Raw genomic sequence first — 27,018 nt, forward strand, 5'->3', positions numbered from 1 at the left:
GAGCATAGAGCAAGTCGTGTGTGGAGCGCGCACCTATTTGCCGGAATCAGGTGCGAAGAGAATCAAATTAGCCGTTGCCTGGAGTGACGAGGTTTCCAGGAAGCGGTGGGCACCGACAGAGGTCGCCGCGGCCACAGTTCCCGTGAAGTCGGCGCGCTCCGTCGTCTCAGACGAGTCACGCGTACGAACAGACGTTTATCTTATTGGCGTCGCGGAAGGCGTAAATTGAGGGTGGTCGCGTCGCCGCTTGGAGACGCTACCGTCCCAGCAAACGCCCCGAGTACTCGTCCGTCGCTGTTAGGGTCGCCCACGGTGACTCGAGGACAGGAACGCAGTCCGTAAAATGTGAGTTGACGCTCGTCTGCAAGCAGCTTTCTGTCACTTATTACTCGGCAGCTCTCCGCTGATGGTAAACCAGAGAATCAAAATATTTTAGTTTCACAACAGCACCACCACTTCTCCACATGGTTTCTTTATTTTACTGTGCTTTTGCGGGCCTTTCCTGGTACCAAAGTTCACAATTAACCAGTTAGTCTTAGGTAGGAAATTTGTGTGCGCTGTCTAACACCAATGTAATCTTTGTTCTTTTTTCCTTACGAAATTTTAACTATGCGCCGTTTTACTAAAAGCCAGTGACAAACTTTTTATTTTTCCTTTTCTCAATTTTCTTTTAATAAACAGACGCGTGTTTTGTTTGTGCAAAGTTTACATTATATATTGTACGACTAAGTACTTAGGGATTACAGCTACGAATAATTTGATCCGGAACGAACTCATATTTAATTTTATGGGGGAAGCAAACCAAAGACAGCGATTTATTTGCAGAGCTATTGGAAAATGTAACACGTCTACTAAGGATACTGCTTACACTACGTTTGCCTGTCCTTTTCTGGAGTATTGCTGCGCTGTGTGGGGTTCGCATCGGATAGGATTGACGGAGGACATCGAAAAAGTTCTGAGAAGGGCAGCTCCTTTTGTATTACCACGAAATAGGGGAAAGTGTGCCACGGATATGATACACGAACTGGATTGGCAGTCATGGAAACAAAGGCAGTTTTCGCTGCGACAGGACCTTTTCACAAAACTCCAGTCGCTAACTGTCTGCTGATAGTGTGGAAATATTCTGTTGACTCCCACCTATACAGGCAGGAATGATCAGCATAATAAAATAAATCAGAGCACGCACGGAAAGGTTTAAGAGTTCGTTTCTCCCGCGCACCGTTCGAGAGTGGAACGGTAGGGAAGTAGCTTAAATATGGTTCGATGAACCCTATGCTAGGCACTTAATAGTGAATCACAGAGTAATTATGTAGGTGTACAGGTAGATGAGACAGCTTGCAATTAGGTCAGAAGTATCTATAGTCATCCTTTATAGAACCCATTCATTCCGTGCTTTGGTTATTTCTTCATATGCTAAAGATGCTGCTTATTTCGTACACTTACCTGGTTCATTCCACCTATAGCATAGTCGTTGCTGACGGAAACTGGCAGTCTAAGGAACTAACAATTTTGTGATCGTAGACGGAAGTAAACAAAATTATTTTAAACTTTATGGATCACTGTGCTATTCGCGAGCATGTCGCAGTTTGTGAAGATAATCTATGAACTACCTGTCACGAAACTGAGAAATGTCTCTGGTTCGTATTTTGACCTTTCCATATTTGTTATAAACGCATACTGTATTTGAAATAGCCGGCCGGGGTGGCCGAGCGGTTCTAGGCGCTACAGTCTGGAACCGCTACGGTCGCAGGTTCGAATCCTGCCTCGGGCATGGATGTGTGTGCTGCCCTTAGGTTAGTTAGGTTTAAGTAGTTCTAAGTTCTAGGGGACTTATGACCTCAGAAGTTAAGTCCCATAGTGCTCAGAGCCATTTTTTTGTATTTGAAATAATTTTCAGAAAGGCACTTACGAATGATCGCACTGCCAGAATTTTTTGTTAATCTGTTAAGTTCGTGGCATTCTTCGCTTTGCTTTTTTAATTTCAGTTACCTCGATAACCTGGATATGAAATAACTCGGTTATTTCTCTAGTGGTAAAATACGTAGCGTGTTTGCTGCAAAAACTTGACCTTGCGTAATGGAATATAAACACTCTGTTTTGTGTATTTCCGCTCGTACGTAAATATTTGTCGTGTTCCTAAAAAATTCATTTTCCCTTATCTTCGCCTTAATTTTTTTCTCTCCATCGGTCGTTGTACAATGGTACCATGTAAACAATCAAATTCTTTATATACACAGTATATTCTCACGTTAAATTCGATTGGTAAGTAGCTGATTTGTGTTGTGCAGCATCAGATGCTAGGAATTGCCTTATAACCTGTTGCATGGAGCCGACTGCAGGCTTTCTCGTACTTTCTCACTGCAGTATCTACATTGGACGAGAATTTTGCTTCACGCTAACAGCAAATGATGTTCAAAGGCCCTCGCTGAGAAGGCAGAAAGTATATGCATATTTGCTAGTGCTGCGTTTTGCTCTCTCCCGGCAGCTCAAGAATGGTGCTAACAACGTTTGTAGAAGACACACGAACTTCCTGTGTCCGCTTCCTTTGTCCGTCGTTTGTTACACAGCTGATAAAGGGAGGGACAGTAATCGCACCGTGACAACGCGATAATGGCCCCATACACCAATGCATACATCTAACTGCTATTGACTGTTACATACAGGAAAATAGTCTCCATTTACGGTGATGTGTAGTGTGTTCCAAAACTATTCTTTCGGATTAATATAGGAAGTAGAGAACATCCACACAAATATGTTTAGTTATGGTACATATGGTCCCTAATGGTAGTTTTTGAGGCTATGGAAGATTTACACATAAGGTAGTTTAGCATGCTAATTACGGTAATGGCATTCATAGAAACTGCTCGAATGGGGGACCATAGGCATGTATGCACGCAGTATATCGTCGGACCATCGATTGTTGTGTCCGATCGAAGATTCCTGGCATGTCCGCCATGATACCAGAAGCGACAGCAATTCTAGCGACGAGCTCTCCTCCTGTTTCCACAACTGTTTGACACACCAGCTACTTCATATTCCCCCAGAGGAAGGATTCCAAACAAGCGCGGTCAAGTGACCATGGTGGTCAGGCCACGGAGCCACCTCGGCCGATCCATCGATTATCGAAGGTGACTGCATCATGCTGGAAGTACGTTCTTTGCCTTAACATTCAGAGGTACATCTAAAATGTGCAACCAACGATCAGTTAGCGACACCGACACAACAGCTTACATCAGCATCACTAACAAAATACCCTCTTATCACTAACAAAATACCCCCTAACATTACAAGTTAACTTCAGATACCATATGTCCCTTATCGAATTTTCTTTTCGGTTCTCTACTTTCTGTATTAATTTGAACAAACAGTTTCGGAATACCCTGTGTATGAGAAAGAACTGGTGCAACTGCTTGCAAATAGAACCGAGATGTGCAGAATCTTTGAGAAACAAGTAATAAGCCAGGGCTGACTACAGATCATTCGGTCTTTTGTAGTATTTGTCAAAATCTTACAAAACGGGTTTAGAATGAATCGAAATGTCTATGGAACAACAGAGACAAGACTTAATAGAGAAAAATGCTGCAGTTGTCCCATTACTCAACATTTCAATTATAAACCACTCCTAGTAACGTTTTCAGAATGTAATAAATGGGGCCGAGCTCTGCTTGAAATTTGTTGCATTAATAAACTCAGGACCAAGTGGTAACTGACCGTAGCTGACATGTAACACCTAACAGTAACCGGCGAGTATACGTACATGTTAATGGAGGATATGTGAAGCACCTTATGATGCCAGAGAAAATCAAATGGTTCAAATGGCTCTGAGCACTATGGGACGTAACTTCCGAGGTCATCAGGTCATCAGTCCCCTAGAACTTAGAACTACTTAAACCTAACTAACCTAAGGACCTCACACACATTCATGCCCGAGGCAGGATTCGATACTGCGACCGCAGCGGTCGCGCGGTTCCAGACTGTAGCGCCTAGAACCGCTCGGCCACCCAGCCGGCTGCCAGAGAAAATCCCACCACTTATTCTCACAAATAAAATTTCTTCATTCAATCTATCCCTGTGAATGTTAATGAGAAGCATAAATACCACAAGCAGGAACACATTTTTCCTCGTCATTAAAACATTTGGAATTAGTAAACTTGGTTCATTTTTTTGTGTAACTGCAAAACACTGAACAGTGATGCGATTAATTCTTGCGAAGTGTTTCGGATTTGTATGATACAGAATGTTCCTTTCCCCTCCTCGTATTCCAGCTCACGGGGATCTCACTGATGATAAACGAGAAGCAAAACCTCACTACACTGCTCACAACTGATAAGAAGTGGAAGGCCAATGAAATCAGAAAACACCGTAGGTGTTCAGCTTGCTTTCTGTAACTTGACAGACGCAATGTAAATATCTCATCTTGCGCGTGAATTGCAAATATTCGGACTCAAAAAGGAGCTGGCAAACATTTAAAAGGTCCATATAAATCATCGTTTTCCCTCCACCAGTCTCATATTAGAAACTTAAGTCCTCTGTTTCGCCAGAGCTACCAATAAAGCCTCGGACTGAAGGTCACTTACTTCCACTGCCCAGCGTATTGCGCAAGACGCCACATGCTTCCCAAGAACTCTGTTGCCCCAGAATTCCTTGCCAGTAAATCGCCACTGTACACAGAAAGCAAGCAGGAAAGATTCACTTTTCCTTGCGGAAAATCGTTTGTTTTCAGAGGAGGGTTTCTAATGTGTGTCTTAATGTCTTTATATTTCCAATAAAAGATGATACTTTTTATTGGCGTGTGTAAAGGACCGACGTCACTGATTTGTTGAGGCTAGGATTCGTAAACTTCTATCTGCGTAGGATTCTGAGGTGCTACGTTCAGAACGTACACTCTAATTTAAAGAGCATAATAAATTCAGACAGTTACCGTAATAAGTCAATTTGTATAGATTCCCGCCAATTTGTGCACACAACTCCCTACTTCACTGCAAGTTCACTAAGAATCGACACAATTATTTCATTACATTTCATTGAACGTCTGTGTACAAAGAAGACAGTGATTAGGAACGAATGCTGGAACTGGAAATTGCCTCGCAGACATTCGCAACCGAGTTCCCATTGCCACAAATGGTTCAAATGGCTCTGAGCACCATGGGACTCAACATCTTAGGGCATAAGTCCCCTAGAACTTAGAACTACTTAAACCTAACTAACCTAAGGACATCACACACACCCATGCCCGAGCCAGGATTCGAACCTGCGACCGTAGCAGTCCCGCGGTTCCGGACTGCAGCGCCAGAACCGCACGGCCACCGCGGCCGGCTCCATTGCCACACATCCAGCTTTATTGGATATTGGGCTCATGAGAACGAAATTTTAAAACAGCCCAGCTTGCTCTCGTGAGTAGGAATGGATGATTTAAAGAAATACCTACGTTCTTCAGGTGGACTATTATTCTGATTTTACTGTATTGGAAATATGGAGTTTAATGTCTTTATTGGGATGGGCAACATAAGAGGCGATGTTTGTCATCATGCGTTGACTCAGTGACGCTAAATAAAGACTTGCAGTGATATGCACTATTCCGTAGCTCATTTTCCACTAAACGTTCATTTTAGTACGACCTGTTGTCGGCTTATGAGATCCTTCTCTAGTACAATAGCATTGTAACCAACTACAAAGAAGTGACAGAAGTCACGGGGTACCTCGTAATATCGTGTCGGACACCCTTCTGTCCGGTGTAGTGCAGCCCCCGGTTCACGATGTACGCTCCCCGGTTACAGAGATCCAGGATCACAACTTATTAATAATTGTAGTACAGAGTAATATCACCAGTGACAGTTACATTTTCAGCAAGTGCCCAAGTCCTTTCATCCATACATGTATTTTTTCATCATTACTAAATTTCCTACAGTAGCGAGTGTATAATGTAAACGGCATATTACTATAAACATAACTAAGTCTATAGGTCTACTCTGGGTCTTCGGGTCGATACAATGCCAGGTCTTGTAGGCGATGACATCTCGATCGGAGAGAGATTCCAGTCCGGGTAGGGATGCATTTTCACAACGGACAATAGCCAGTGTAAACCAACGGCTACCAGAACTTCCCGTAGCGACGTCCAAGGTAAAGTTAACCCTGCATCCTCGAAATAATATAGGTCCATTCAGTATAATAGCTTGTGCAGTTCCATTTCCGCCAAGTTAATTTTCCAGGCTAATAGTATGTTTATAGACAGGCATGCGGTGGCGGCATTGACGATACGCACGTCGACGAGGCGTAGTGCTTGAGTCCCCTGCAGAAATATTCAGCCATGCTGGCTTTGTAGCCGCCAATAACTGTGAAAATGTTGCCGCTGAAGAGTTTCGTGCACAAACTGACTTCTCGGTTAAGTCCCATACATGTTCGATGAAATTCCCGTCGGGTGATCTCTGTGGCCAAAATAATTCCTCGAATTCTCGACAACGTTTTTCAAACCAGTCGCCAGCCGTTGCGACCCGGCAACATAGCACATTGTTGTTTGGGAACAGGAAGCCCATGAATGGCTGCAAATGATCGGTTCAGTGGCACCAGAGGACCTAGTTCATTCCATGTAAATACAGCCCACACCATTTTCGAGCCACCATCAGTCTGCACAGTGCCTTGTCAACAACCCAGGTCCATGGCTTTGTGGGGTCTGTGCCGCACTCGGAAACCTAGGATCAGCATTTACAAACTAAAATCAGGACTCACATGAATAGGCCACGGATTTCCACTCGTTTAGGATACAAACGTACTGTCAAGAGCCCAGGTGAGGCGCCGCAGGCGATTTCGTGCTGCTAGCAAAGGCACTCGCGTCGCTCGTCTGCTTCCATAGCCCATTAACGCCAAATTTCGCCGCACTCTCCTAATGGACACGTTCGCCGTTCCAAATTGATTTCTGTGGTTATTTCAGGCAGTGTTGCTTGTTTATTAGCACCGACAAATCTATGCAAACACCGCTTCTCTCGACCGTTAAGCGAAGGCCGTCAGCTACTGCATTGTCCGTGGTGAAAAGTAACGCCTGAAATTTGGTATTCTCGAATGTGAATGTCGGAATATAAATTTCGTAACGATATCCAAAATGGAATGCCCCATGCGTCTAGCTTCAGCTACCATTCCGAGTTCAAAGTCTGTTAATTCCCGTCGTGCGACCATAATCACGTCGTAAATTTTTTCACGTGAATCGCGTTAGTACAAATGACAGTTCCGCCAATGTGGTGACCTTTTATACCTTGCGCACGCGATATTACCATCTGTATGCGCGCATGTCGCTGTCCCATGATCTTTGTCACCTACGAATCTGAAAAAAGATACGGTAACATCCAGAGTTAATGTTGTCTTTGTCGGTTTATTAGTAATGTTTCTAGAACTATCACAATAACAGCATAGGCAATATAGACGCTATGCTCAATTATGCTTTCACTGTAGACTGTTTCAGGTTCTGGGTTTGACCGCCGTTAAGCCCTTGGATTTCTGTCACCTCTTCCGAAAAAATGCGGAGTTGCGTAGTTCGGAATTCGTATTAAACTGTAGGTAGCCCTGTAACTCTCTGGGTCAGTCAGTTCAAGGTCAGAGGAAGGCGAAGACGTATCATCTCTTACTAGGACCGTCCCTAGAACACCACTGTGGCTCACAAAACACCCTTCGTGTTGATGGCAGCTTAACTTTACTTAAACCTCAGAGTGCTTTACTAACTTCGTCGTGGTAGTGTTGTACTAATAACCGGTCACACGAAAAAAATCTTTCCTCATTGACACTTAGTGCGGCGGTCCACCCCATCTTTGAGCGGTTGTTCAGGAATCGGGCCTGTGTGACCAGGGCATCCGGGATAGTTGCCACTGTCTCAAGGATCTGGATCAATCTGACTTCCGAACACAAAGTCAAGGGTGGAAAAAAAAACTTCCGCCTTGGCGTCTTCGTAAGTCCTACTTGATTTTAAGCTGGACGCAGTACAAGAAAAAATGTACTTTAGAGTACGTTCCTAAAACTCTTTAAGTATACAGGGTGGTCCATTGATAGCGACCAGGCCAAATACCTCACGAAATAAGCATCAAACGAAAAAACTGTAAAGAACTAAACTCGTCTAGCTTGAAGGGGAAACCAGATGGCGCTATGGTTGGCCCGCTAGATGGCGCTGCCATAGTTCAACCGGATATCAACTGCGTTTTTTTAAATAGGAAGCCCCAATTTTTATTACATATTCGTGTAGTACGTAAAGAAATATGAATGTTTTAGTTGGACCTCTTTTTACGCTTTGTGATAGATGGTGCTGTAATAGTCACAAACGTATAAGTACGTGGTATCACCTAACATTCCGTCATTGCGGACGGTATTTGCTTCGTGATACATTACCCGTGTTAAAATGGACTGTTTACCAATTGCGGAAAAGGTCGATATCGTGTTGATGTATGGCTATTGTGATCAAAATGCCCAACGAGCGCGTGCTATGTATGTTGCTCGGTATCCAGGACGACATCAGCAAAGTGTCCGGGCCCTTCGCCGAGCAGTTAGGTTATTTAAGGAAACAGGATGTGTTCAGCCACATGTGAAACGTCAGCCGAGACCTGCAACAAATGATGATGCCCAAGTAGGTGTTTTAGCTGCTGTCGCGGCTAATCCGCACTCTAGTAGCAGACAAATGGCACAAGAATCGGGAATCTCAAAAACGTCGGTGTTGAGAATGCTACATCAACATCGATTGCACCCGTACCATGTTTCTGCGCACCAGGAATTGCATGGCGACGGCTTTGAACGTCGTGTACAGTTCTGCCACTGGGCACAAGAGAAATTACGGGACGATGACAGATTTTTTGCACGCGACGAAGCGTCATTCACCACCAGCGATAACGTAAATCGGCGTAATGTGCGCTATTGGGCAACGGAAAATCAACGATGGCTGCGACAAGTGGAACATCAGCGACCTTGGCGGGTTAATGTACGGTGAGGCATTATGGGAGGAAGGATAATTGGACCCCATTTTATCTATGGCAATCCAAATGGTGCAATGTATACTGATTTCCTGCTTGGGTGTCATCATTTGTTGCTGATCATCGTTGACGTTTCACATGTTGCTGAACACTTCCTGTTTCCTTAAATAACGTAACTATCCTGCGAACGGTCCGGACACTCGGATGATGTCGCCCAGGATACCGAGCAGCATACATAGCACACGCCCGTTGGGCAATTTGATCACAATAGCCATACATCAACACGATAGCGACCTTTTCCGCAATTGGTAAACGGTCCATTTAACACGGGTAGTGCATCACGAAGCAAATGCCTTCCGCACTGGCGGAATGTTACGCGATACCACGTACTTATACGTTTGTGACTATTACGGCGCCATCTGCCACAAAGCGAAAAAAGTGGTCCAACTAAAACATCCAAATTTCTTTACGTAATACACGAATATGTAATAAAAAAGGAGGTTCCTATTTAAAAATCGCAGTTGATATCCGTTTGACCTATGGCAGCGCCATCTAACGGGCCAACCATAGCGCCATATTGTTTCCCCCTTCAAGCCAGACAAGTTTCGTTCTTTGTAGTTTTTTCGTTTGATGATTATTTCGTGAGGTATTTGGCCTGGTCGCTATCAATGGACCACCCTGTATACCGAAGTTTTATCGTTGTTTATACAGATGGATCCCGGCAGGCGAATACCCTTGGTTGTTCAGCTGTTTAGTCGCATACAGGTTTTAAAGTTCGCTTCTGTAGCAGTTTAGCCGGCCGGAGTGGCCGTGCGGTTATAGGCGCTTCAGTCTGGAACCGCGGGACCGCTACGGTCGCAGGTTCGAATCCTGTCTCGGGCATGGATGTGTGTGATGTCCTTAGGTTAGTTAGGTTTAAGTAGTTCTAAGTTCTAGGGGACTTACGACCTCAGCAGTTGAGTCCCATAGTGCTCAGAGCCATTTGAACCATTTTTGTAACAGTTTACAAATTATGATGCAGAGTTGTATGACTGCACTGGAGTGGATTCACAGGCGCGACAGTTCACGGTTTCTGATCTGTTTTGACTCACTCAGTGCATTACAAGCGCCCATCAGATTTATTCGGTAGATCAGTTGACTCTGCTCATCCATGAATCCTTGCAGCAGTTCCGACACCGTTGCAATGAGAGCTTTCGCTGGCTACCTGACGCATCCGTGTGTGTGTGTGTGTGTGTGTGTGTGTGTGTGTGTGTGTGTGCTGATATTAAACTTCCTGGCAGATTAAAACTGTTGTGCATGAAGGGATCCATACCCAACTGCGCTACCATCTGAGCTACTTGAGCATGAGACACGATCTGTCCTCGCCGCTTTACTCCTGACAGTACCTCATATCTTGCATTCCAAAGTTTACAAAAGTTCTCCTATGGCTAAGCCATGTCTCCGCAGTATCGTTTCCTCCAGGAATGCTAATCCCACAAGAGCTTCTGTGAAGTTTTGAAAATAGATCAAGAACTGGTGGACTTAATGCTTTGAGGGTGGGTTGTGAGGCAGGCTTCGTTAACTCAGATGGTAGAGCAGTTACCGATGATAGGCAAAGGTCCTTGTTCAGAGTCTGTCCGGCACACAGTTTTCGTCTTCCAGGAAATTTCATCATTCCAAACTAGCTATTACAGTTCAGCTCACTGCCTGCAGCCAGCTCAGTATAGTTCCTGCAAGACTACATTCCGACTTCCCAGTCGCTATTTACGGAGTGGTAGTGGGACAACCAAGAGTGTCTGCATCATTACTAGGTTACAGTGGCGATATTATAGACTGCCAAGACACAACAGAATCATTTACATCCTAAACCTATTACAACGAAATCAAAAGTGCCACTCATCGAACTAAAGCTAAGCACAATTTCGTAACATGCTCTTAATAAGCGTTATTGATTATTTCTCACGATATTGCCACAATTCTGTTCTAGCGCTATCCTGCCAAGGAAATGTTTTAATGTGATAATTAGTAAGCGTGCAGCCAGTCACGTTTAAAGAAATATAACAGTTGAACCACTTTCCTGCTACTGGGGATGTTCGGGCTGAGTTATTTGTAACATTCAGTTAAAACATTCTCAACAGACGGCATCTGCCTAATTAACGGCTCTAAAAATATTCTGTGCTATGTCGGTGCTAATATACAAGCAACACTGCGTGAAGTAACCGCAGAAGTCAATGTGGGACGTACGAGGAACGTATGTTAGGAGAGTGCGGCGATATTTGGCGTTAATGGGTTATGGCAGCAGATGACAGACCCAATGACTTCGCTAGCAGGACGACATCGCCTGCAGCGTCTCACCTGGGCTCATGACCATATGGTTGCACCGTAAACGACTGGAAATCACTGGCCTGTTCACATGAGTCCCAATTTTAGTTTGTAAGAGCTGATCGTACGTTTCGAGTGTGGCACAGATCCCACTAAGCCGTGGTCCTGGATTGTCAACAAGGCACTGTGCTGGCTGGTGGTGGCTTGAAAATAGTGTGGGCTGTGTTTACATGGAATGGACTTGGTCCTCCGGTCCAACTGAACCGATCATTAACTGGAAATGGTTATTGTTCGGCTTCTTCGACACCATTTGCAGCTATTCACGGGCGTTGTCTTCCCAAACAACGATGCCATGTCACTGGACACTTAGAGCGAACGACTTTTGCCCAACCAGATCGCCTGACATGAATCTCATCGAACATTTAAGGGGCTCCGGAAGGCTCAAAATCATGAAAAGTTCAATTTTTACTTTTTTGCGTTTTCTGAATCTGCAGACTATTACCTTTTAATAGATATATAATTTATTCAATTCCGAAGACTACAACTATTTTTAAATTTTTTTTGAAATGTGTTCTACATGGGCGTGACCCACTGTGGCGCTGTTAAACTGCTGTCAAATGATGTTATTATTAACGTCCGTGTTCATCAGGTACATTTTAGTGATGTGAGATAAAGTATGTGTTGTGGCTAACCTGTGATGGTTCAATATATATCGCTGGTGTGATTGTCGATTGTTTCATGTTTATTTACTCTGTCGTTATCTCGAAAATATTCGTAATTAATTCTGTTTCTTGAGTCTCTGTTTTGTTGAAGTATAATAATGAGTAAAAGTAAAGTTATTAGAAATCCTCTGAAGGCTTTTAAGAAAAGGAGAAATGTTGGAAAGCCAAAGGTATGTGTTATTACTGTAAACAATAAAGACGATAACCAAGTGAGTGAACCTAACCTCTCAAGTACACCTGCCCATAGCAGTCAAAGTGGGAAAGAAAATACTTCACAGAAGAAGCTTGGTTCAATGAGTGAAAACTACGAAGTTTTATGGGCGAATCGGATGTGAATGAAATATTTGATATGTCGGTTCTCAAAGGAATTTTTTCAAACTGTGTAAGATGTATTCATTGTAGTGAAGTTGGTCTGGAACTCTCCATAATAAAGCACGTAGGACTTGCTAGTGAAATACAACTGAAATGTGATAAGTGTTCATACATGACCACCTTTTGGAACAGTGTTGCAGTAACTGCAACTGAAGAAAATGGTAGCAAAATCTACGAACACAACAACGAGCGAGGCTTGCTTTAGACAAGGAACGCCTTCGGGCTGCAGACAGGGCTGTAAAGAGTCTAGAAATACAAGCAAGAGTAAACAGGAGGAGGAACGAGAGGAAGCTGGAGGAGTAGTTTGCAGAGGATAAAGATAAGCTATCCTATGGACCTGGAATGCACTAAAAAGTTAATCCAATCTTTGTCGCTCGATTCCCAAAACTTTTATTTTCTCATACTAATTACATGTTTTCTAAGGATCTTCCAAACATATTTGTTTCAAACTTTCAGTAAATGTTACACAGTACCTTCTGCATAATTTAACACAGCCTTTTTCCAAAAAACTGTATATTTTTGAATATATAAATAAAAAATTGCAAAAAATGTTGTGAATTTTCATTACAATTGAAAAAAAAATCATCTTTAATAACTGAACTAAAATTTTGTAAAGTCCCTGTGTTAAGTTGTAGCCCATATTCCAATAAATAATCTGTAAAAAGTTCAACTTCCTACCTCAAATACTTTGTGAGGAAAGATGTAATTTATAAGCGTTATTTTAACATTGCAAGTATAGGGCGTTCCGGAGCCCCTTAAGCGACATAATCGAGAGCTCAGTTCGTGTACAAAATCCTGCACCGGCAGCGCTTTCGCAATTACGGACGGCTATAGAGGCGGCAAGGCTCAGTATTTCTGCAGGGAACTTACGACTTGTTGATGACGTCGAGTTGCTGCACTACGCTGAGCAAAAGGTGGTCAGACACGATATTGCAAGGTATCACATGACTTCTGTCGCCTCGGTATAGTCCCACGGTGGGTAACTGGTGCAATAAATACTACTTACATTTCCACCGGTAAAGCAGACGTCAATAATTACTCATGATTTTTTTCAATCTGGAAGTTTTCGTGGTGCTGGTCATGCTGGATGCAAACAGTTCACCTCATTTTATTTATTTATTTTTTGGGAGGGGGTCATCAGTCTTCTGACTGGTTTGATGCGGCCCACCACGAATTCCTCTCCTGTGACAATCTCTTCATCTCAGCGCAGCACTTCCAATCTACGTCCTCAGTTATTTGGTGGATGTACTCCAATCTCTGTCTTCCTCTACAGTTTTTGCCCTCTACGGCTCCCTCTAGTACCATGGAAGTCATTTCCTCACGTCTTGACTGTCTCTTCTCCTTATCAGTGTTTCCCACGTATTCCTTCCCTCTCCGATTCTGCGAAGAACCTCCTCATTCCTTACCTTATCAGTCCACCTGATATTCAACATTCATGTGTAGCACCACATCTTAATTGCTTCTATTCTCTTCTGTTCCCGTTTTCCCAAAGTCCATGTTTCATTACCACACAATGCTGTACTCCAGACGTAGATTCTCAGAAATTTCTTCCTCAAATTAAGGCCGATGTGTGATATTAGTAGACTTCTCGTCGCCAGGAATGCTTTTTTTTCCATAGCTAGTCTGCTTTTGACGTCGTCCTTGCTCCGTCCGTCATTGGTTATTTTTACTGCCTAGGTAGAAGAATTACTTAACTTAATCTACTTCGTGACCATCAATCCTGATGTTAAGTTTCTCGCTGTTCTCATTTCTACTCATTCTCATTACCTTCGTCTTTCTTCGATTTTCTCCCAGTCCATACTACGTACTCATTAAACTGTTCATTCCGTTCAGCAGATCATGTAAGTCTTCTTCACTTTCACACAGCCGCGCGTGATTAGCCGAGCGGTCCAGGGCGCTGCAGTCATGGACTGTGCAGCTGGTCCCGGCGGAGGTTCGAGTCCTCCCTCGGGCATGGGTGTGTGTGTGTGTGTTTGTCCTTAGGATAATTTATGTTACGTAGTGTGTAAGCTTAGGGACTGATGATCTTAGCAGTTAAGTCCCATAAGATTTCACACACATTTGAACATTTTTTTTGAACTTTCACACAGGATAGCAATGTTATCAGTGAATCGTATTATTGATATCCTTTTCCCTTGAATTTTAATTCCGCTCCTGAACCTTTCTCTTATTTCCATCATTGCTTCCTCAATGTACAGATTGAATAGTAGGGATGAAAGGCTACATCCTTGTCTTACACCCTTTTTAATACGAGCACTTCGTTCTTGGTCGTCCATTCTTATGATTCCCTCTTGGCTGTTGTGTATATTGTATATGACCCGTCTCTCTCTATAGCTTACTCCTACTTTCTTCAGAATTTCGAACATATTGCACCATTTTACATTGTCGAAAGCTTTTTCCAGGTCGACAAATCCTATGAACGTGTCTTGATTTTTCTTTAGTCTTGCTCAATTATCAACCGCAACGTCAGAATTGCCTCTCTCGAGCCTTTACTTTTCCTAAAGCCAAGCTGATCGTCATCTAGGGCATACTGAATTTTCTTTTCCATTCTTCTGTATATTATTTTTGTAAGCAGCTTGGATTCATGAGCTGTTATGATTGTGCGATAATTCTCGCACTTGTCAGCTCTTGCCGTCTTCGGAATTGTGTGGATGATGCTTTTCCGAAAGTCCGATGGTATGTCGCCAGACTCGTATATTCTACACACCAATCTGAATAGTCGTTTTGTTGCCAGTTCCCCCAATGATTTTAGAAATTCTGATGGAATTTTATCTATCCCTTCTGCCTTATTTAACCTTACGTCCTCCAAAGCTCTATTAAATCCTGATTCTAATACTGGATCCCGTATCTCTTCTAAATCGACTCATGTTTCTTCTTCTATCACATCATACAAATCTTCTCCCTCATAGAGACTTTCAATGTATTCTTTCCACCTATCCGCTCTCTCATCTGCATTTAACAGTGGAAGCCCCGTTGCACTCTTAATGTTACAACCATTGCTTTTAATGTCACCGAAGGTTGTTTTGACTTTCCTGTATGCTGAGTCTCTCCTTCCGACAATCATTTCTTTTCCGATCTCTTCACAGTTTGCCAGCAGCAATTTCGTTTTAGCTTCCCTGTACTTCCTATTTATTTCATTCCTCACCGATTTGTATTTCTGTATTCCTGAGTTTCCCGGAACATTTTTTGAACTTCCTCCTTTCTACAACCAACTGAAGTATTTCTTCGATTACCCATGGTTTCTTCGCGGTTACCTTCTTCGTACCTATGTTTTCCTTCCCAACTTCTGTGATGGCCCTTTTTACAGATGTCCATTCCTCTTCAACTGTACTGCCTACTGAGCTATTTCTTATTGCTGTATCTATAGCCTTAGAGAACTTCAAGCGTCTTTCTTCATTCCTTAGTATTTCCGTATCCCACTTCTTTGCCTATTAGTTCTTGCTGACTAATGTCTTAAACTTCAGCCCACTCTTCATCACTACTAAGTTGTGATCTGAGTCTATATCCGCTCCTGGATACGCCTTAAAATCCAGTATCTGATTTCAGAATCTCTGTCTGAGCATGGTATAATTTAACTGAAATCTTCCCATATCATCCGGCCTTTTCCAAGTATACCTCCTCCTCTTGTGATTCTTGAACAGCATATTCGCTATTACTACTTGAAACTTATTACAGAACTCAATTAGTCTTTCTCCTCTCTCATTCCTTGTCCCAAGCCCATATTCTCCTGTAACCTTTTCTTCTGCTCCTCCTCCTACAGCTGCATTTCAGTCCCCCATGACTATTAGATTTTCATTCCCCTTTATATACTGTATTACCCTTCCAATATCCTCATACACTTTCTCTTTTCATCTTCAGCTTGCGACGTCGGCATTTATACCTGAACTGTCGTTGTTGGTGTTGGTTTGCGTCGGTTTTGATAAGATCAACACTGTCACTGAACTGAACTGTTCTCAGTAACACACTCCCTGCCCTACCTTCCTATTCATACGAATCCTGCTCCTGTTACACCATTTTCTGCTGTTGTTGATTTACCCTACACTCATCTGATCAGAAATCCTTGTTTTATTTCCACTTCACTGACCTCTACTGTTTCTAGATTGAACCTTTGCATTTGAATTTCCATTTTAAGATTTTCTAGTTTCCCTACCACTTTCAAGTTTGACATTCCACGCCCCGACTCGTAGAACGTTATTCTTCCGTTGATTATTCAATCTTTTTCTCATGGTAGCCTCCCCCTTGGCAATCCCCTACCGGAAATCCGAATGGGGGACTATTCCGGAATCTTTCTGCCAATGGAGAGAGCATCATGACACTTTTTCAATTACAGGCCACATGTCCTGTGGATACACGTTACGTGTCTTTAATGCAGTGGTGTCCCTTGCGTTGTGCATCCTCATGCCGTTGATCATTGCTGATTCTTCCGCCTTTAGGGGCAATTTCCCACCCCTAGGACAAGAGAGTGCCCTGAACCTCTGTCCGCTCCTCCGCCCTCTTTGACAAGGCCGTTGGCAGTATGATGCTGACTGCTTATGCCGGAAGTCTTCGGCCGCCAGCGCTGATTATTAATCAAAATTTAAGCAGCGGCGGGATTCGAGCCCGGGATCGAAGACGTTTTGATTATGAATCAAAGACACTACCCTAGACCACGGGTGACTTCTGATATCGATTGTTCATTCGTTTATTCGCATTGTGCATTGAAGCTCAGGGAAGGAAGGCCCTTCAGATCTTCTTTAGACACTGAACAGTTTTTTTTTTTTTAGTTATTTGAGAAAATACCAAGAAAGCTGATTCGATTTGCTGTTTGTCATTTCTTTCGGTATTAAAACGAGATACGGGTCTGGGGGCAGCCATTTCCTTCCATGGAAATCTTGTAGTGACAGTTTCGCTATCGAAAGAGGCTATGGAAACTAGTTTCCACCCATGTTTTATCGTCAGGCCATCACTTACTTAATGCTAGACGTGGCTGAAGGTGTTTGAGGCTGTTGACAAGGTTTGTGTGAATGTAAAAAGAATTGCCTGTAATTGATTGCCGAACATAGAGCAAATTATGTTATAGCGACAGTACAGGCTACGAAAATTACAAATGCCATCGGCCCAAGCACTGTCACATTAAGGTAATAAAATCATCCCGATGTGTATTATGGGATCAAGGCCACAATATCTGACAAGTACTTGAGAGTGGATAAGGCTCCATAAGAAGGATAAAAACATTTAGATTATAAATACATACAAAGCGCAACCCGTAGGGACTGTGTGCGTAAACGGCGGTCCCACTCTGTGAACGTTGTGAAAAAATTCGAGAAGAAACTTAATATTTTAAACGCATGTAGAAACTGTAAGAAGGTATTAGACGAGCTGTATTAGAGCGCTAAAAATTGGAAAAAATGTTTCTTCCGAATTGTAGGCGATTAAACGACTAAAATTTAGGGGAAATAATCGCTTAGGAATTGGGCGTCGAAAGTGTAGCAATATGGACATGCTAGTGGAGAGGTGAACAAAAGAAACTCCTCGCTTTCGAAAGAGAAATGGAGACGTAACGGTATCTCAGAGCTTGAACATGTAATGAATTCTAGACCCAATGAAATAATGGATGTCGAAGGAGTTGAAATTGAAGAAATCGAAGCAATCCGTGGAACTCTACAGAAATAAGAAAATGTGGAGCATCTACAACAAATTTGAGAGGGGGGGTGGTGGTGGTGGTGGTGGTGGTGGTGGTGGTGGTGGTGGTGGTGGTGGTGGTGGTGGTGGTGGTGGTACCAAAGAACTGCAGCCATCTGAAGGGAGGGGGAGGGGGGGAAAGTGATGAAACGAGAAGTCAGTACGCTGTATAGAAATTGCTATAGTATTATTACTATCAAAATTAATCATGTGTTAACTCATTTGTGCATTGCATATTTAATACATGCAAAAGGTTTTCTCATATGTACAGGCAGTCTCCGACATGCATAAATTCGTCACAGACGAGTTGGAAACAAGTACAAATTAACACTGTTAAATCTACATCCATCTACATCCATACTCCGCAAGCCAACTGACGGTGTGTGGCAGAGGGTACCTTGAGTACCTCTATCGGTTCTCCCTTCTATTCCAGTCTCGTATTGTTCGTAGAAAGGAGGATTGTCGGTATGCCTCTGTGTGGGCTCTAATCTCTCTGGTTTTATCCTCATGGTCTCTTCGCGAGATACACGTAGGAGGGAGCAAAATACTGCTTGCCTCCTCGATGAAGGTATGTTCTCGAAACTTTAACAAAAGCCCGTACCGAGCTACTGAGCGTCTCTCCTGCAGAGTCTTCCAGTGGAGTTTATCATCTCCGTAACGCTTTCGCGATTACTAAATGATCCTGCAACGAAGCGCGCTACTCTCCGTTGGATCTTCTCTCTCTCTTCTATCAACCCTATCTGGTACGGATCCCACATTGCTGAGCAGTATTCAAGCAGTGTGCGAACAAGCGTACTGTAACCTACTTCCTTTGTTTTCGGACTGCATTTCCTTAGGATTCTTCCAATGAATCTGTCTGGCATCTGCTTTACCGACGATCAACTTCACATGATCATTCCACTTTAAATCACTCCTAATGCGTACTCCCAGACAATTTATGGAATTAACTGCTTCCAGTTGTTGACCTGCTATATTGTAGCTAAATGATAAGGGATCTTTCTTTCTGTGTATTCGCAGCACATTACACTTGTCTACATTGAGCTTCAATTGCCATTCCCTGCACCATGCGTCAATTCGCTGCAGATCCTCCTGCATTTCAATACAATTTTCCATTGTTACATCCTCTCGATACACCACAGCATCATCTGCAAAAAGCCTCAGTGAACTTCCGATGTCATCCACAAGGTCATTTATGTATATTGTGAACAGCAACGGTCCTACGACACTCCCCTGCGGCACACCTGAAATCACTCTTACTTCGGAAGACTTCTCTCCATTGAGAATAACATGCTGCGTTCTGTTATCTAGGAACTATTCAATCCAATCACACTTGGTCTGATAGTCCATATGCCCTTACTTTGTTCATGAAACGACTGTGTGGAACTGTATCGAATGCCTTGCGGAAGTCAAGAAACACGGCATCTACGTGGGAACCCGTGTCTATGGCCCTCTGAGCCTCGTGGACGAATAGCGCGAGCTGGGTTTCACACGATCGTCTTTTTCGAAAGCCTTGAGGACTGCCTATGCGTCAGCGGCACATTGCGTGCTAGATTTTTTATTCTCTCCACTTCTTTTCCCCCTTCGTGTGTATATAAATTCACTTCTGACGAGTTCCAAAAAAGAGCATTGTTCTCTGAACAGTAGCCCTACCAGCTCTGGAAACTCAAACACGTCGAGAATTTGCCGAGCTGTCGGCAAAGGAGCGCTGCTGGCGAGTTCCGCCTCTGAAGGAATGTTCATGAAGCACAGGTATCTAGCGCCGCGAGCAGGAGCAGGAATGCGGTCGCGGATAATGTGCCCGAGGGACGCGAAGGCAGAGTTTCGCCAAAGAACATCAGTGGTGTGCGCTCTGGCGAAACAAACGTATTTAGATGCCTGCGGACTTGTGCGCAAAAGGCGTCCCCCTCTATGTTCTTTCTCCTAGTGAGCAAAAGGCGTCCCCCTCTATGTTCTTTCTTTCTCTCTCTCTCTCTCTCTCCCTCTCTCTCCCTCTCCCTCTCCCTCCCTCCCTCCCTCCCTCCCTCCCTCCCTCCCTCTCCCCTTCTCTCATCGAGTAGAACACTTGTAGCTATTCAGTCAGAAAGTAGAGCTTCGTTCCGTTTTAACGATTTCAGCTGTTTCTCAACGCCGCGGAGATTTATAGGCCTATCTATTTCACTCACCTTTTCAATAGTTCGAGAATTAAATTGGGGTAGTACTCAGGTTTCCTTTGTGAAGGAAAATTTCGAAACAGAGATTGCTACCCTCAATTTCAGTTCCTCTCTCGTCCATGAGTGTGTGGACACCAACTTTGGTGACACTAACAGCATTTACGTTAGAGTTTCTTCGCGTTTTGTGAAAAATCTTTCGATAATATTCTGCAAGCAACTCACTGAAGGTTTCGACACCCAAACGCTTTTCATTCAGCTTCTCTGTATCTATAGCCCTATGCTTTGTTCTATACCTATTATGCAGTAAGCAATATTTCTTCTGCAGTTTCTTTGCAGTGACTGTATACCACAGAGGATACCACCCCTTATGAACTGTTCTAGGTATGTATCTATCAAATGCTTGGTCAACTATTTTTTTTTTTTTTTTTGCTTAAGCCACAGTCCTGTACACACTCTTGTCCCGAGATAAAACTTTTAAATTCCTCAGTGAGAGGACAGTATTAGTTCTTTATCTAATTTACTGAAGAAACAAATTTCTTCCTCTACTTTTACGTGCCCTTTGCAAGGATTTACTATTGCTACATGTGCCTCGTGATCACTGATACCAGTTACAATGCTGACATCATCAAAGAAAAATTTCGATGGTGTCGTTATATCCAATATATTTTCATCGTGAGTGGGTTTCCGAAACAATCTGATCTAAGTAGTTTTCAGAGAAGGAATTAGGTAATATTCCGCAGGATTTCTCGACACACCCACCTCTAACAAAACCTTGATCTTCTCAGTTGATTACTGAAATATCCCTTGATGATTACATTATGACTAGGGAGCTTAGCATGCTTTCGAACTGAAGTATAGGGTTATATCAGGAGGTAGTGTGGTGGTTTCTCTTTCGCTCCACCTTCGGTTTCTATATTTATATATCGGCGGATTTGAGTGTCTGGTCTACTGCAAGAAATACATAACCTCCCTCTCTCATTGGCCTATCCTTTCTACATACACTCAAATTTTCTCAAAAAATCTCATTGCTGCCAATTTCGGGTTTTTAGCAGTTTCCTGTGCCTATTATGTCAGCTTCAGCGCATTTATGAGTGCTTCAGATTTTGGCACTTTGTTTTGAATGCATCGTCAGTTAACCACCAGGATTTTAATGCTTCCTCCTGTGGGGGGAGGCATTTCTTTGGTTCTTACAGGTTTCCCCACAGCTATTTTAACCTGTACTGGGCGGAAAAGTGTGTACCCCACACACAGTCAGCTAATTACCTGGGCAACAGGTTCTTGTGTGTAGTGCACACCTCACCCGTTTAGGAGGAACCTACAGTTGTTAAACCTATGGCAAAGTCTAGAAAGACGCAGTCTAGCTTATCACAAAACCTTCGCAGGCTCTGATTGAAGCCTTCCACTTGAATCAGACACAGGGTAGCACTATCTGCTCCAGAGACAATGTTGAGCTTTGCTGAAACATTATGAGCAAGGCTAAGTATCTCGTAAAGTGTCGTTTCCCATCCTATGGTTCGCGAACCCACAGGGGATTCGAAAAATATTACAAGGGGTTCGACAAAACTCTTGCCCATAATGGCATGTTTCTAGGTTAGGTCTATTACTGCTTCCTTAGTTTCTGCGGCACTGTAACAACAACAACAACAACAACAACAACAATAATAATAATAATAATAATAATAATAATAATAATAATAAAGCAGGTTTCAAGAAGGGAGATCCTGCGCAGAACAAATCCTAACCTCAAGACCGGGAATCCCTCATCTCTCTACTAGAAGAATTAAACCTAGACAACAAAACCACAAAGTTAATCTCAGAAGCCCTTATGAACACAATGAACTCAAATTGATAAATAAAAAGTTTTTGGCTATTTCCGCAACAAGAAAACCCAACCAAATTGGTTTAAGGAAACAGAACAACTTGAGAAACTCCAAATCACAAAAATTCGTTCATGGGTAAAACAAAAAAATTCCAAAGACGGGAAAGTGTGGCTCCAAGTCAAAAGGAAAACCTAACGAACAATTCAAATCACTGAAACACAAATGAAAGCAAAATCAGAAAGAGTGAAACAGAATGGACTGCTAAAAAGACAAAGCATAGAACACTAAAAACTGACTGTTTCAATATACCCCAAAGTATGGCGAAACGGAAGAAGAATAATTTTAAAATTAAATTACTGCTATAATGCCCTAGGTTACATATGTATAACATCGGAAATTTGTCATATCATTCCCACAATAAATTAATATTTACCGTGAATGAATGTCTAATTTACTGTTATGTAGCAACGTTAGGAATACATTTGATTTTGCTACAATGGAAATTTAGTCTGTCGGCTTGTGTGTGTTCTAACAAGTATCAAATGTTCAAATGTGTGTGAGTTCTAAGGGACCAAATTGCTGAGGTCATCGGCCCCTAGACTTACACAATACTTAAACTAACTTATGCTAAAAACAAAAAACAATACACCCACGCACGCGAGCACGCGCGCGCAACCGACCGAGTTAGGACTCGAACCACCGGCGGGAGGGGGCCGCGCAATACGTGAAATGGCGCCTCAGAGCACGCGGCCACTCCGCGCGGCAGTTGTGTAACAGACTCGCTTCTGTTCACATTAAAATGAATAACTTTTTGAAAAGTGAAAGAAGTCTGAAAGGGAAACAGGGTTTAAAAAAATCGCAAGTTAGTGTTATCTCAACAGGCCATTCAGCTGTAGTGATGTCAACCCGACGAAATTGAACCCTGTGTAAAGAAAAGGAAGTACAATGATAGTCACATTACGTTTGGATTTTCATATACGAGCTACAAGAACTGCCCAAGATCACAATGTGAAGTTTGTGGTCACTTTCTTGCTAACAGAAGTCTGTAACCTTCTCTGCTTAAACGCCATTTAGAAACTAAACACCCCAACCACGTAAATAAATATGCTGACATTTTTTACACGAAAAGCTACTGAGTGGAAAAATGATTTAACTGCTTTTGTATCCACAGCAAACAGTGACAATGAGAATGCTATTGAGGCTTGTTATCGTATGCTATAGAGGCTTGTTATCGTGTTAGCTACAGAATTGCTGAAAGCAGCAGAACAGTCATTCAGTAGCTGAAGATTTAGGACGGCGACGTATAAATGATGTATTACAGTGCATGCTTGGAGAATCTTTCACAAAAAAGTCAATATTGTACCCTTGTCCTAAAGTACGATCAATCGCCGACAAATTACGTCGAAAATGAAATTTTGGAGAGAGTTCGTGCCAGTCCTTCTTTTGCGATTCAACATTAGATCGACCGGTATTGCCAATTTAGCCATTTTGTTACTTTTAGTCCATTGTATTAACGGGGAGTCTATAGGAGAAGAGCTAGTATTCTGCAGAGCCTCGAAAGAGAACTACGGAGATACCCATGTGATCAAAAGTACCCGGACACATGGCTGAAAATGACTTATATGTTCGTGGCGCCCGCCATCGGTAATGCTGAAATTCAGTGTGGTGTTGGCCCACCCCTAGCCTTGATGACAGCATCCACTCTCGCAGGCATACGTTCAGTCAGGTACCGGAAGGTTTCTTGGGGAATGGCAGCCCATTCTTCACGGAGTGCTGCACTAAGGAGAGGTATCAGTGTCAGTCGGTGAGGCCTGGCACAAAGTCGGCGATCCAAAACATCCCAGAGGTGTTCTAAAAGATTCAGGTCAGGACTCTGTGCAGGCAGTCCATTACAGGAATGTTATTGTCGAGTAACCACTCTGCCACAGGCCGTGCATTATGAACAGGTAGTCGATCGTCTTGAAAGATGCAATCACCATTTCCGAAATCTACGGTTGACGATATAGTGAGCATAATTAATTTTTAAGGCTCCCTCTATAAATTTCCGTATCTTTGCATTGCTTCGTGAGGAAACGGAAGCGTTTATAAGTGTTTATTGTGTCACACTGAAGTTAAGTGGCTATCTCAAGGTAGAACTACTTCCAGTCTGTGTGAGCTTAGAGACGAAATTAACGTTTTTCTCACCAGCCATGCCTTTTGCAAAGCAGAGTGCACGGAAGATGAAATCTGGCTTCAGACTTTAGCCAATCTTGCAGACATTTTCTCCAAAACCGATAGTTTAAACGCCTCTCTAGGGGGTCATAATAAACGTTTATGTTGTGCAAGACCGTATCGAATAATTGATTAAAAAAATTTAATTTTGGGGAAATGCTGTTTCAGTAGGAATCAGAGTGCTTTGATATCCTTCATGGCTTGCTGGTGGAAAATCATCCTCCTCTGGAGGAAAATGTCGGAAACGTGGTTAAACAACATTTGAAGGGACTTTGAAAACCTTTAGAAAATAATTCCCTACTATGCATAATAATAATAATAATAATAATAATAATAATAATAATAATTGTATTCACAATCCCTTCGAGGAGTCAACAATATAAGAATCAACAGCAATCGTAAATGAAAAAGAACAACTTCTCGAAATTCGACTGAATTTCAGTTACAGAAACGTTACAGATCTTTCTTATTAACTGGTTTTTGGTTGAGTTTAAAGGAGTTCCCAATGTTACCGAATAAAGCTATAACGTCTTTATTACCCTTTCTATTCACATATTCGTGCGAAAAGTAGATCCCTTCACATGCCTTTTTAAAAAAGAAATGCAGACGCAGACTTCTTGCCGAAAGTGATTTGAGAATTTATTTAACTTCTGTGATGCCTGATTTCAAAGACTTTGTGCCATGGAATGCAGGGGCAACCTTCTCACTGAACTCCAAGGAAGAGTTAAGTACGATGAAAACTTGTTTCTATTATTGCAACAAAGCCTGCACGTTGTGCAACTTTCAAACTTTAACTAGGGTGACTTTAGGTTTTAACCGTTAAGGGTTAAGATAATTTAAGACTATTACACCTTTTGCTTGGAATAAAATTTTATGCATGTCTACTGTGGGTACATATGTCAGTCTTTCACCAAACTCAGATTGTCGTAGGAGTCCGCTAGTAGAAAAATGTTGGTACTCGTTGATCTAGACGAATGTAAGGCCTGTATTACACTCTTAAGTTCAAAAATTCACAATAATAATAATTCTCAGTAGGACGATGTCAGTATTTTACAGTGTATGTATAGTTCGATGCAATGTTCCTTCTGACATGCATAGAACTATACAGACACTGTAAAGTAAAAACACTGCCCTATTGTATTTCATGCCAAAGCAAGGCAACCTGACAATCAAAAATAACGCCTCTCCCTGTGCGGAAATTATGCGGTTTGAATGTGACGACGAAGGGACGTAGACACTTGCGCATCTGGAAGTTTGGGTCTGCTCGTGAGTCCTGCACGGATAACCAAAGCAGTTCAGGCGACAGCTCGCTTAAAGCGGGAATCCGGGTTCGAGTCCCCGTCCAGCACTAATTTTCGTATGTTACTAGTACGTCGTATAGGTGGTGTATAATCGTATTCGCAATTTGCGAATACATTTCATAAAACAATGATTCTGTACTCAAACTAACTTCAACTTTTGCAAGAAAACCAAGCTTTGTATGACATATAAGCATTTTTTCAACTTTCTCTCTTGATGCTTCACTTTAAGAAGTGTTAATTGATTGATAGGTTTTGTTGATATCCAGTATGAACTTGTCAATTCCGTTTCTCTATTTCAATTTTTTTAGTGCCTACCAAAATGAATTGCTGTATGAACAATAGCATTTTTCATGATTGTTACAGATTTGCTTCCTAACGCATAAACCGTTTTTTTTTTTAATTTTTTTTTGGATAAATACCGGATTCAGTCATGTGAAATCATTAACTTAACATGTACGCAATCATTTTAATAATATGAGACAGATACCTTTGATATCTGAAAATTGTGTGTGGCAGAATTAGTGTGTGTGCAGCAGATGTCGACCAATCCTTCGAATACAATTTTGTTTCTTGGGGCACAAGAAATCATAAAGCCTCGCCATTTTTTTTTATTTTGGTACACAAGAAATGTGCCGATGGTTAGAATAATGCCTCGACCTCCTCCCGCGTCGATGAAATTCTTCGAATGTTCATTTCCATGTCCATATTGTTATGAAAACGAATCCGTGGACTTCTTTTAAACTAAAGCGTGCGTCAGAGTATCTGTTGTACGTCCCATGTAAAAGGGTAAGTAGGCGAGCCAATTTAACTGAAACCTCAGCGACTGTGAGCAGATGATCGACGAAAAAGGAAGCTTGTTCTGAAAACAAGTTTTGCTTGATATGAGCTACTTTCGCTATGCCCGAGATAAGCCAGTGTTCGGTGGTATCCGGACCAAGATTGAGTTGGGGAAACTCATGCAGATGGCTCAAATTGACCCTGGGTACGTCTGATACGTCGACCTTAGGGAAATCCTCAGAAACCGAGGAAAAACTCGAAACCCATTAATCCACGTATAGGAGGTGCGATGTTTATGCCAATCCAAGACAACTAACTAATTTCCTGCAAGCAACAGGGATGATCCTATCTTGAAATCGCATAGAAGTCTAGGTACGGAAGGGGAAATGATGAAACGAGAGAATTTCGGTGAACAGCCATCATAATAGGCAGTAACCGCCGAAGTAAATACACCTTATGGTTGACTGAGGGGGGAATAAGGTGAGTACTTGTGTAGCATTCACTTTTTTGGAGAGGGCTGTGGGCTGGGTGGAGAGACGATATTGCCAGTACAGGGGGGAGGGTTGAGTTGCAGCAGTAGCCGACTGCGACAGACGCAGCAACAGATAAGTTAACCGATTTTGTGACATTTACGAGTTCCTAACCAGGATCGAATGCTATTATATCTTTGTGCTTTAATAGTTTAGTTTCTTGAGTTTCTGCTTTAAAATCTAATAGCCACAGTTCTCGCGTTTCCGTTTGCGTCAGAAAGTAAACCGATT

General features: G+C 42.5%; 1 protein-coding gene across 4 annotated transcripts in view; it reads left to right on the forward strand.

Moving 5' to 3' along the window:
* Positions 1-27,018, forward strand: part of LOC126416635 (uncharacterized) — a 350,735-nt gene that overhangs the window by 224,489 nt on the left and 99,228 nt on the right. The window contains exon 1 of one of the 4 annotated variants that reach the window (XM_050084414.1): positions 220-345. The exons of 2 other annotated variants lie outside the window; for them this stretch is intronic. In XM_050084414.1, coding sequence (XP_049940371.1) covers positions 344-345 — 2 coding nt within the window. In that variant the 5' untranslated portion in view covers positions 220-343. Of the gene's footprint in view, positions 1-219; positions 346-389; positions 410-27,018 lie in introns of those variants that run through there. One more of the 4 variants, XM_050084434.1, reaches the window with a different exon arrangement.

The sequence above is a fragment of the Schistocerca serialis genome, chromosome 1 (assembly GCF_023864345.2).
Source record: "Schistocerca serialis cubense isolate TAMUIC-IGC-003099 chromosome 1, iqSchSeri2.2, whole genome shotgun sequence".
Taxonomy (NCBI): Eukaryota; Metazoa; Arthropoda; class Insecta; order Orthoptera; family Acrididae; genus Schistocerca; species Schistocerca serialis.